At 35.5% G+C, this 11,577-nt stretch overlaps 1 protein-coding gene and 1 long non-coding RNA gene across 2 annotated transcripts; both read right to left on the bottom strand.

Moving 5' to 3' along the window:
- Window positions 7,107-7,363, bottom strand: LOC109325030. Its single transcript, XR_002105063.1, has 2 exons — window positions 7,270-7,363; window positions 7,107-7,188 (listed from the first exon to the last, which is right to left on the bottom strand). It is a non-coding gene; the product is annotated as an uncharacterized LOC109325030 (long non-coding RNA).
- LOC109363616 lies at window positions 7,714-9,148 on the bottom strand. Its single transcript, XM_019609867.1, has 2 exons — window positions 8,804-9,148; window positions 7,714-8,748 (listed from the first exon to the last, which is right to left on the bottom strand). Exons 1-2 carry the CDS (start codon window positions 9,146-9,148, stop codon window positions 7,714-7,716), a joined length of 1,380 nt encoding a protein of 459 aa, XP_019465412.1.

Here is an 11,577-nt window from a genome sequence, read left to right as displayed (position 1 = left end):
TTAGTTTCAAGTGAATGTCTAAGTGTTGTAATTGAAAGAATTGCTTGTAAAACATTATTTCAATTATAGTGAAGAAAAATCTCCCAGATCAGCCGGGAGGCCTGGATGTAGTTTGCAAGTGGACACGCAAACGAACTAGGATAAAAACCTTGTTGCAGGCTTTTTCTTTCCCTCTCTCTCTCTTTATTGCTTTAATCGATTACTTTGTATAGTTGTTTCAATTGTAATATTCTGTTTCTATACTATACTATTGTAACTCTGATATATCTGTTAGCTCTGTATATCTGCTTCGATCTCAGTTGATTGTTGTGGAAGAAACCGAATCTGTTTGTGTAATCTGAGCTATTTTAATCGACTAAGTTGATTGCGTTAATCGATTATTCTGTGTTTGTTAATCGATTAATCTGGGATTATTTCAGCATTATTTGTTGTTTGCGAAAAGCGGATACTCTGACCGCTACACCTATTCAACCCCCCTTCTAGGTGTATTTTAGCCAGTGATACCTAACATAAACACTTTACTTTAAGTTCAGAAAAATCAACTTTGAAAGTTTTAAGAACTAGTTGCCAAAAGTGCAGAAAAATAATTTCAGAATGTGTGTAAGAGCTTTTAAAATTTGTACGAGAGTTATGTGTTTGTGTTATGAGATTCAATGCCTTTAAATAGACTTTCCAATCACCCATAATGCCTCTATGAAAAGGTAGGAATAAATTGGAGTGAAGATATTTCGTTTGGGATGAAAACCTTTAATTTTGAAATATGAAATCTGATACAACAACTCTCAGTAATCGATTACAATCAGTAGGTAATTGATTACCCAAACATTTTGTCCACCGAGCATTTAAATTCGATTTAGAGTAATCAATTACAGCAAGTGGGTAATCGATTAATCAACTTCATTAAAACTAGTAAGATGTTACTCAAAGACAGTAACGGATTACTCTAATCAATTTTAAGTTGGATAACTCTTTTCTCACACATGAAACCTGTTATTTAGATTCAGTAACCCCTGACACACTATTTTTGAAAATTGTTTTGAGTATATTGAAGTGTTTCAATTTTCTTTAAAAAATAATTTGAGCATTACTACTACTGTATATTCAAGAGTATAGGATAGAAGTAATTATTTAGACTTAGACTAATTTGTCTTGAAGCTTTGTCTTCTTTGTCTTCTTTGTCTTCATAAGTATTCTTCCTTTTCTTCTTTTTGGTGATGTTGATGTCTTCATCAAAACCGTGCCAAGGTCAGGAGCAAAGATCTTCTTCACAAAGTAGATCTTGCTCCTAAACTTGGTTCGGTTTTGATAAAGACACCAACATCACATAGAGAAGAAAATGAAGAATAATTATGAAGACAATGAAGGTAAAGCTTCAAGGAATTTAGAGTCTATGTCTATAGGTACTTATACCCTTATACTCTATAATATACAATTAGTAGTAATGCTCAAAAATATTTATACAACAAAGAAAATTGAAAAATACAAGTATAAATGAAAACAATTTTCAAAATATTGTGTAACAGGTTACTGGATCAAAGTAACAGGTTATTGTGACTAAGTAAGAGGTTACTAGAACTAAGTAATAGATTACATGAGTGAGAAACGAGTTACCTAACAAACACTGATCAGGGTAATCAATTACTCCATTTGAGTAACCGATTACAAGGTTACAATATATATGAGTAACCAATTACACAGTGTGGTAATCGATTACTCAGTTGGACAAAATGTTTGGGTAATCGATTACGTTGAGGCTGTAATCGATTACTGAGAGCTGTTACACCAGATTTCAAATTCAAACTACACAGCTTTCACCCCAAACGAAATGGTTTTATTCCAATCAATTCCTGCCTTTTCATAGAGGTGTTATGGTTGATTGGAAAGCCTATTTAAAGGCATTGAAACTCATAATTCAAAAACACAACTAACATACACAATCTGAATTTTTCTGCACTTTATGTAACTTGTTCTTAACTTTCAGATTAAATTTTATGGAGTTGCTTTAAGTGCGGTTTCAATGATTTTCAAACCTTCTGAGCATTATTTTCTTCATTCAATTTGCTGAAATACTTTCTATCACAAGGGTGTGATAAGAAAGGGGATAGAGTCACTTGAAAAGTTTGTTTTCCAAAGAGTGCCATAGGTATTAGAGAGTGAGTAAGGTACAAGGAAGTCTCGGGGTGAGAATTTGTTATTGCTACTCTTAATATCTAGTAAAGAAATCTCTTATGTTGCAAGAGTACAGGATCTAACCTTCATAGACAAGAAGGTAAACCAGTATAAAACTCTCTGAGTACTCTCTTCTCCCTTATCTCCTTAAATTTACTTGATATTTTTCTGCGTAACTTTTTCGCTGCTACCAACTCTAAAATTTGTAGAAAAATCTATCATAGATTTAAGACAACTAATTCACCCCTTCCTTCTTAGTTGCCATCTCAGTCTTACACACTTGAGTGCTTCCTTTTGAATGGCAGGGTCCGACCAACCTTGGCCTCTAGCATTCATGGTGCTTCGGCTTCTGTTCCTACCATTAGATCATCTTGCCTTCACTTATTTTTTACGGTGAGGATTATTGGGGCAGTGGGAGTTTGAGTGGACCATTCCCTATCGTTCTTCTATAAATGTAGGGGGAATGTTGTTTGATTCATTTACTCATGTTTCTTGTTTTCTTGTTGCTTGGTATTTTGCTTCTTGGATTATAAGTCTCTATTGTTGTTCTTCATAGAGGACCTTCCTTCATTTCAAGAACTCATGCAACTTCTTTTTCTTTATTTTTTTGTTCTTTCATTGTTGTGGTGTGATAGATATACGGTTTCTTGTATTAGAGTGACATAAGAGTCGAGTAATTTTTATTCTACCTTTGTTGCAACATCATTAGGCTAGTCCCTGATCGCCAGTAGGTTTTCTTAGTCAATGGGTTGGATTCATTGATGATTAGTACCTCTTCTTATGGCGGGTCTAAGATGGTTTATGATTGAAGGGTCACCTGACCGATTCACATTGCATGATCTAGGGAAGGATGATAGGGTATGCTTCAACTATTGGGCAATGCAGTGAGATTTCTTTTCATTTTATATGTATACGGCCTACTTGCAAAAATTCAGGCTCCGTCTTCCCCTAGATGAGTGGCACATCTTGGTCCTTCATCACCTTAAGGTGGCCCCCTCCCAACTTCATCTAAGTGCTTGGGGGTTCATTCAGGGTTTTGATCTTTCTTAGTCAGGAGAGAAGACTACCTGGATCCCTTAAGTCTTTCTTTTGGATGTTCTGGGTGACCTACAGGATGAACATGGATGAGGAGCAGACGAGGCATCATGGGTGGATGTGCCTTCAACTAAGGAGTGATAGGGTGTCGTTTACTCGTTTTGAGTTGCTTCCCAGGAATTGGAAGAAGGGTTTCTATCGGGTCCATGTTCAGAAGGGGAAGAGGACTTGGGTATACCTCTTAACTAGTGAGAAGTGGTTCCCCTTCCACTGGTCATGGGATCATCACTTGGGAAGTTATGAACAGTACTACTTTAAAGAAAGCAACTTTAGTGTTCAAAATCATATAGTTGCCTTATAACTAATGAGGCGGCTCAAGGTTGGTGTCCAATTATCCTATTCCTCCTTGGCCGATAGGGATGGTGTCTTTAGGCTCGCCATTCGTAGGTTCTTTAGATTGCTTTATCCTGCTTTTGTTCTATTTTTCATTTTCTCCTTTGACTTGTTATCTGATTTTGTGTTTTTTTCATCTGGGATGGTAGAGTGTGTGGACATTCAAAAGTTATTGTGGGACCCTACTTAGAATGTGGGTGTTATAGAGGGGTTGCCTCATTTTGGCATCCCTTTTTCTAGGAAACGTTAGCATAAGAAGTCTCATTCTTCATCTCCTAAGGCATAAGGTAAGATGGCAAATAGTCAAAGGATTCCATTAGAACCGACCTACGAAGTTTTGATGAAGACAAGATCTTACATGGAAGCTTGAAGACTTGGACATCTCAACAAACAACGTACCAAGAACTCAATGTCATTGTCATAGAATCTAGGATTGTTTTTTCATTATAGAGTCCTAAGATGATTGCCTAGTATTGATTCTTAGGGCAGGTAAACCCAAGATGGAAGTGTCTCACAAAGAGTCTAAAATAAAAATCACATAAAATAAGGCATAACATCAACATATAAATATATGATAATTAACACTCATGCATTGGCATTTAGCATACATGATTTTATACATAAAGGTTTAATCATCTCTAAAATCATTATTGCATGATCATTTATCATATAGGGTGTTTACCATTTAAAATTGAAAAACCATTTTTAATGATTTTAATCGATTAACCCAGTTTGTAATCAATTAAGTCCTGATGAAATCCTTAATCGATTAAGGAAAGTCATAATCGATTAAATGGAGTTACAATAGCTAACCTCCTAAGATTTATGTTTGTTAATCAATTAAGTAATCTTTTAATCAATTAAGCCATAACTGAAAATATATTTTCAAAAACCCATTAATTGATTAACATGAAAATTTAATCGATTAATACCTGTTATATCAGTTATGAGCTAATTCTGTTATTTTGAAACATAATCCATTCTGTTTTTAAAAAAGTTTTCTTCTCACCTTCATTAAGCAAGAACTAAAAAAATATTCACTGTGCTAAAAAGTTTCAAAGCTATCTTGATGAATCTTTGAGATTTCTTGCACGAGCTTCAAGAGTGAAAAGAGAGAATAGAGAGAAAAGAGAGAAAATATTTTCATTGTACAAAACCATTTTTCATTCAATTGAAAACACTCCTTGCATGATTTCATAATTAGGTCTTAGGGTTGTGTTTGTGAGATCTTTCTATCAAGGGTGTTTAGAGCCGAATTTAGAGTTGTAATCCGCACATTCTAGTGTGCAAAGTAACTCGACGAAAGTTCTGTAATTTGAGGAGAATTCTCGTGATGTGTGGTATCATCACAGGTTGAGAATTATGAGTCTTCATTAGATATAAAGTCTTGATTCGAGCAAGAGTTTCGGCTGGGGCCAAATTGCACGAATGGTGTGGTATCCAAGTAGGCATAGATAAGGGGTCAAACCGGGCTTTGTGGCTCATCGATTTCAAGAAGGAAGTTTCTGTCTCATTGTATTGGAAGTGTGGTTGTAAATTATATTTCTGATTAGTGAAGAAAAATCTTCTAGATCAACCGAGAGGCCTGGATGTAGTTTGCAAGTGAACCCACAAACGAACTAGGATAAAATCCTCGAGCACAATATTCTCTTTCCTTATCTCTTAAAGATTCAGTCTCTACTGCTTTCTGTGTTGAAATTTCATTATGTGATTAAGTGTTGTAAATATGTTGATAATTACGAATGAATATTGAGTTAGTAAAGATCTAGATTCATCATTGTTTTGCAAAGCAAGAAATACATTTTTCAAAAGAATAACAACTAGTATAATTGATTAACATGCTGATTGCAATTGATTAATTGAACTGTCATTAATTGATTAACCCTGTTCATAATCGATTAACTGCAGCAACTTTGTATTCTGCACAAATATCGAAAAAGCAAGATTAGTGATCCACTACACCTATTCACCCCCCTCTAGGTGTAATCTTTCCTCACTGGTACCCAACAAGTGGTATCAGAGCTAGTACGAAGGTGCTAGCTTGGCCACTAAATTCGTTGATCCGAGTGATTAATCACTATGGATTCCACTAACCCTTTTGGTGGTAATGGCGTATCCATCAATCGCCCTCCGATTTTAAGTGGCGAAGGGTACGCCTAATGGAAGGTTTGCATGCGAATATTTATAGAGGCTATAGACACAGAAATTTGGGACTCTGTTGTCAATGGGTCTTTCACTCCACTTCACTTAGTGGATGGTGAACCCAAAGAAAAACCAAAGGAATTATGGACTAATAAAGAAAGATGTAAAGTCCAACACAATCTCAAGGTAAAGAACATTATAACCTCTGCCTATCATACGATGAATTCTTTCGGGTGTCACAGTGCCTAAACAAAAAAGAAATGTGGGATACTTTGCAAGTAACCCACGAATGCACAAGTGAGGTTAAGCGCACAAGACTGAATGTGTTAATCTATGTATATGACATGTTTCTTATGTTTCCAAATGAGTCAATTAATGAAATGAAGAAATGATTCACCCATAGTGTTAACCATTTAATTGCATTATATAAGAGCTTTGCTATTGGTGAACTTACTAACAAAGTGTTGCGTTGTCTTGATAGGAAATGGCAGTCGAAGGTAACCACAATTATGGAGTCGAAGGACTTGAATACAATGCCGCTAGCAACTCTCTTTGGAAAACTCCAGGAACACGAAATGGAGTTAGGACTCTTAACGATGCATGAAGATTCAGACCGAAAGAAAAAGGGGATCTCTCTAAAAGCTACATCTTCACAATCACAAGCATAGTTGACAAGATCGAGATCCTACGTAAGATCATAGATGAAAATGTAAAACGTGTGATCGTAACACAGATCGTAAGATCCTACCAAATATTGAATTTTTTATATATACATATACACAAGATAATAAAAACTTCAACTTCCTCTATTGTTATAAATAACAAAATTAACAAGTAGCACTTGATAAAACTTAAAGTTCAACATCAAAATATATTCATATTAAAATATTAGGTCTCACATAATTGCAAAACTAACATGTCAACACAATCAATTAAAGTGCAAGCAGCAAAAATACCGCTAGTACGAAGGTGCTAGCTTGGCCACTAAATTCGTTGATCCGAGTGATTAATCACTATGGATTCCACTAACCCTTTTGGTGGTAATGGCGTATCCATCAATCGCCCTCCGATTTTAAGTGGCGAAGGGTACGCCTAATGGAAGGTTTGCATGCGAATATTTATAGAGGCTATAGACACAGAAATTTGGGACTCTGTTGTCAATGGGTCTTTCACTCCACTTCACTTAGTGGATGGTGAACCCAAAGAAAAACCAAAGGAATTATGGACTAATAAAGAAAGATGTAAAGTCCAACACAATCTCAAGGTAAAGAACATTATAACCTCTGCCTATCATACGATGAATTCTTTCGGGTGTCACAGTGCCTAAACAAAAAAATTGAATGTAAGATTTCCTTGTTTCCTTCTTGTTTTCCAATTTTGAATTAACCATCACAAAGACAACATCATTCATTGTCTTTTGTTTCAGACGATTCCTTTTTTTTTGTGGACCTAAAAAAACAAAGTAACATTTAGCAAACCAATCAATAACTTATTTTACAAAGGACAAGATAAATAATTTTAAATTTTTACCATCTCAAAAGCACTCTAGTTGCGTTCACATCCAGATGAACTGCATGTCAAGCTTAGTACACGAATTGCAAAGTTTTGTAGCTCTGGATGTTCATGTCCAGCTGTGGCTACTATACTACCAAAAAACTTCTTTCGACCCTTAAAGTCTTCTAGCTGAGTATCAACCTTCTTAATAATCGGAATATCACCTCCTACCATCCTTCTCAAACAATCATACAATCCTTGCTTAACTTCATAATCGGCCTTAAATCCAGAAGCATAGTGCAACATGGGATTAAGATAATAACCTGCAGCATGCAAAGGCCGATGAAGTTGATTGTCCCACCTTTCATCAATTATCTCCCAAAGAGGCATATAACTAAAAAAAATAGGAAAAATGAATTATTTATGAAATATACACTTTAGTTATGCAAAAAGTCAAATAATATTAGTTGTCATAATTATTTACCTATTGAAGACACCATTGAAAGCCTTTTGTATACTCTCCCTAGCCAAGTCCATTGCTTCATAGATATACCCCATGGCTGGTTTCTCATCTGAGTCCACCAATTTGAGCACTTTGATTAGAGGTAAAGCACCCTTTAAACAAGTCACAATATTCTTCCAAAACCTGTTGTCCATGATCACATTCTCAACACTTTTCCCATCTCGTGTCCTTGCATATTGGCTTTCCTTCCATTCAATAGATGTGAACATTCTTCTTAATGCTCCCTTGTTGTCCAATAAGCAACCCAATGTCAGGTAAGATGTTGCAAAACGAGTCATCGCAGGTGTCACCAAATCTTTCCCCTTGGTGAATTTTTGCAATAAGGAAATCAAAAAAGTTCTTCCATATATATATGTTGTAATCTTCTTTCCACTCGGTATTGTCTCTTTGTGAACATGTATCTTCTCAAAGTCCTCCAACATTAAGTCAATGCAATGGGCAGCACAAGGTGTCCAATACAATCTTGTCCTTTTCTCCATCAACATTTGTCCAGCGGCTTTATAATTCGCAGCATTATCTGTCACAATTTGGACCACATTTGCCTCACCAACCTCCTCCATAATATCATCCATCACCTTAAAAATATTTTCGGCTGTTTTTTTAATGTGAGAAGCATTTATGGACTTCAAAAAAACAATCCCTCTAGGGCCATTCACTAAGAAGCTCAATATGGTTCGCCTCCTCTTGTCAGTCCATCCATCGGACATTATGGTGCATCCCATGTCCTTCCAATAAGCTCTATGTTTCTCAATAATAGTCTTGGTTGATTCCACCTTTTTCTTTAGGTACTTAACTCTAAGCTCATGGTAGGATGGCGGCTTAAATCCTAAACCATGTCTTGCAACCTTCTCAAACATACTACCAAATTTTTCTGACCTTGATGCATTTAATGGTATGGCATTTTCATAGAAAAATGCCGCAATTTCTTCACAAGTGTCCTCTTGCAGCTCCTTCTTGTAAATACCATTGATGGTAGCTTGAGTGCTAATTCCCTTTTTTTTTTAAAACACCCAAAGTTAGCTCATTCGCTTTTCTTTTCTCACCAACGTCTTCTCCATCATCTCCATTTTTTGATTTCTTATTTTGTTTATCTTGCAAAGAGGCTACAATATTCCACATTTCCTTCTTGACTACATCAGGTACAGCAATACAAGCTCCAACATATTTTTGAGTACCCGCCAAATGATGTTTTAGCCTATAAACTCCCCCAGTTATTATTTTTTGACAATATATGCATTTGATATTCCTCGTATTACCATCGATTGAGATGCCATGTTTCCAACCGATATGACTTCTATTTCCTGGAGCATTTTTGGGAACCTTAGAAAGACTTGAACCTTCATTCGAATGAACTGAAGCACCATTAGCATCACCAGACCCAGTTGAAGCCATTATCGAATTAAAATCTAAAACATGTTAATATAATTATAAGACTAAATTAAAAATAATAAATAACATATCACACAAAAATATAGTATGTAACACTGTATACATATAATATAAAATGTGTGTATTGCATTGTGTGACCTAAGTAATATAATATAGTATGTAACACTACAATTATTAAAATGTGCCTACTGCCACTATGCTTAAGCTTATGCACAATGTATGGCAGATAAAATAAAATAAGGACACTGCGTGTCCTTTATGTATTATTATATAAAATATGAAGACCATGCCCACTGTGTGATATGCATATAATATGATATTATATATAAAAGGAGAGAGAAGTGGCAATGCACAGAGAGCAAATAAATATAAAATATCATTTCACTTATGAAAGAGTTGCAGACCATGTTCAAAGAAGAGAGAGAAAGGGTAATTGTCATTTAGTTCAACAAAGGGAGAAAAAACTGTAATGGTTTTTGTTTAAAGAAGATGAAGAATGAAAACTTACTTGATGAAGATGAGAGAAACTTCTGGACTTCTTTCACATGGAAATTAATTTCTGGTATGATATATTTTTTATGTTGTTATTTAGGTTTTAAAATAATTTTGAGTGGGCCAAATGATTTTGGGCCATGGGTTTCCCTTCTATTTGGGTTTAGAAGATTAGGATTTTACAATTTGGAGCTTTTGCAAAAAAATAATTAACTCGTAAGATCTTTCCAATTTCAAGATCATACGGTTTTCCCCGACGATCTCACCAGCAATGGTGACATCATATTCAAAGTGGGCACGTGACTCGCTAACTCTTGAAAACTCGTAACATCTACCGATCCTAGGAGTTAACTCGTGAGTTTAACTACTATGATCACAAGAAGAGAGAAATGATGATGATTCGAGGTCTGAACTTGATGATGAAACCTTAAACCTCATGGTTAGAAATTTTGGGAAGTTTCTCAAGAAGAAAGGAGGGCTTAAGCGCTCTCAAAAGAAAGAGGCATCTAATTCAACCACACGAGGCAAAGCTCCCAGAGATCGCCTCTTTTGCCATAAGTGTGATAAGCCGGAGCATATGAAATACCAATGTCCGACCCACCTCAAGAAGGTTGAACATGATAAAAGCAACCCCCAGGACTTCAAATCCAAGAAGGCATACATAGTGTGGCATGCCCGAGAGGACGAGGCAACGAGTAGCACATCCAATGAAGAGGAAACAGCCAAGTTGTGCTTAATGGCAAACACTACAGAAATTGGCAGCATAAACAACCCAAATAACACGAGTGAGGTATACTTTTCTGACTCATCTTCATGTTCCGATGATTCTCCTACTTATGATGAATTATATGGTGCATTTGTTGAGTTGCATGAGGAACTTAAGAAATTAGCGAAAGTAAATGTAGATAGAAAACGATTCATCATGTTGCACGAAATTAAGATAACTAAAATGCAAGAGGAGTTAAATTAATTAAAACTGGAAAATGAGACTCTTGATCTAATTTACTCTTCCGCCTCATGTAGTTGTGCCACTAAATTAATTGAACGCCCTATATGTGATCAATGAGATATATTAAATGCTGAAATTTCTAATGTAAAAGACAAATTGACAAAGTTCACATATAGCAGAAATAACCTGGACAACCTGGTTTCTACATCTAGGAATTTAGGTAATCATAGAGATCTTGGCTAGAAATCAAGGAAAAACAGTAGGCCATATAGGAGGCAAGTAGACTACATGCATAATATGACTAATCATAAATTGCCTACTTGTTTCTATTGTGGTAAACATGGTCATACATCTATATCATGCTACATCAGGAAATATGTTCTACCTAGTGGTAATTATGTATGGATTCAAAAAGGGCAAAAGTCTTTGATTACTAACAAGAAAGGACCTAATATAACTTGGGTACCTAAACAATGCAAGTAAACTTGTTTTGTAGGTATGCCTACGACTCAGGGACAACACTAGTACTTGGACAATGGATGTTCGAGGCCTATGACAGGTGATAGATCAAGGTTCCTAGATCTCTCACTAAATGGTAAAGGTTATGTCACTTATGGAGACAACAATAAAGGGAAGATACTAGGTTTTGGAAGAATTGGAAATGATTCACAAGCCGTGACAGAAAATGTGCTATATGTCGAAGGACTAGAGCACAACCTACTAAGCATTAGCCAGCTGTGTGGCAAAGGTAACAAGGTATCTTTTGACTCAAACTGATTGCATCATTTGTGATGGGGTAAATAATAATAAACGAATAAATAACATTATATGATCGATTTAAATGATGTCACCACTTTATTTTCTAAATGTTTTATTAATAAAGACAATGACATTTGGTTATGGCATAGACGATTAGCACACGTTCATTTGAAATATCTAGCTAAGTTGTCATCACATGATTTAGTAGTAGGATTACCAAAGCTGGATTTTA

Source organism: Lupinus angustifolius, chromosome LG13, assembly GCF_001865875.1.
Source record: "Lupinus angustifolius cultivar Tanjil chromosome LG13, LupAngTanjil_v1.0, whole genome shotgun sequence".
Lineage (NCBI taxonomy): Eukaryota > Viridiplantae > Streptophyta > Magnoliopsida > Fabales > Fabaceae > Lupinus > Lupinus angustifolius.
Note: the sequence above shows the minus strand (reverse complement) of the source record. Positions and strands in the feature narration are given on the sequence as shown.

Bases quoted from the DNA above. Each gene is read 5' to 3' on its own strand.
- LOC109363616 (XM_019609867.1), bottom strand. From the start codon at position 9,148: ATGGCTTCAACTGGGTCTGGTGATGCTAATGGTGCTTCAGTTCATTCG. The intron at 8,749-8,803 runs GTTGGTGAGAAA...TAAAAAAAAAAG, and splicing joins ATGGAGATGATGGAGAAGAC to GGAATTAGCACTCAAGCTAC.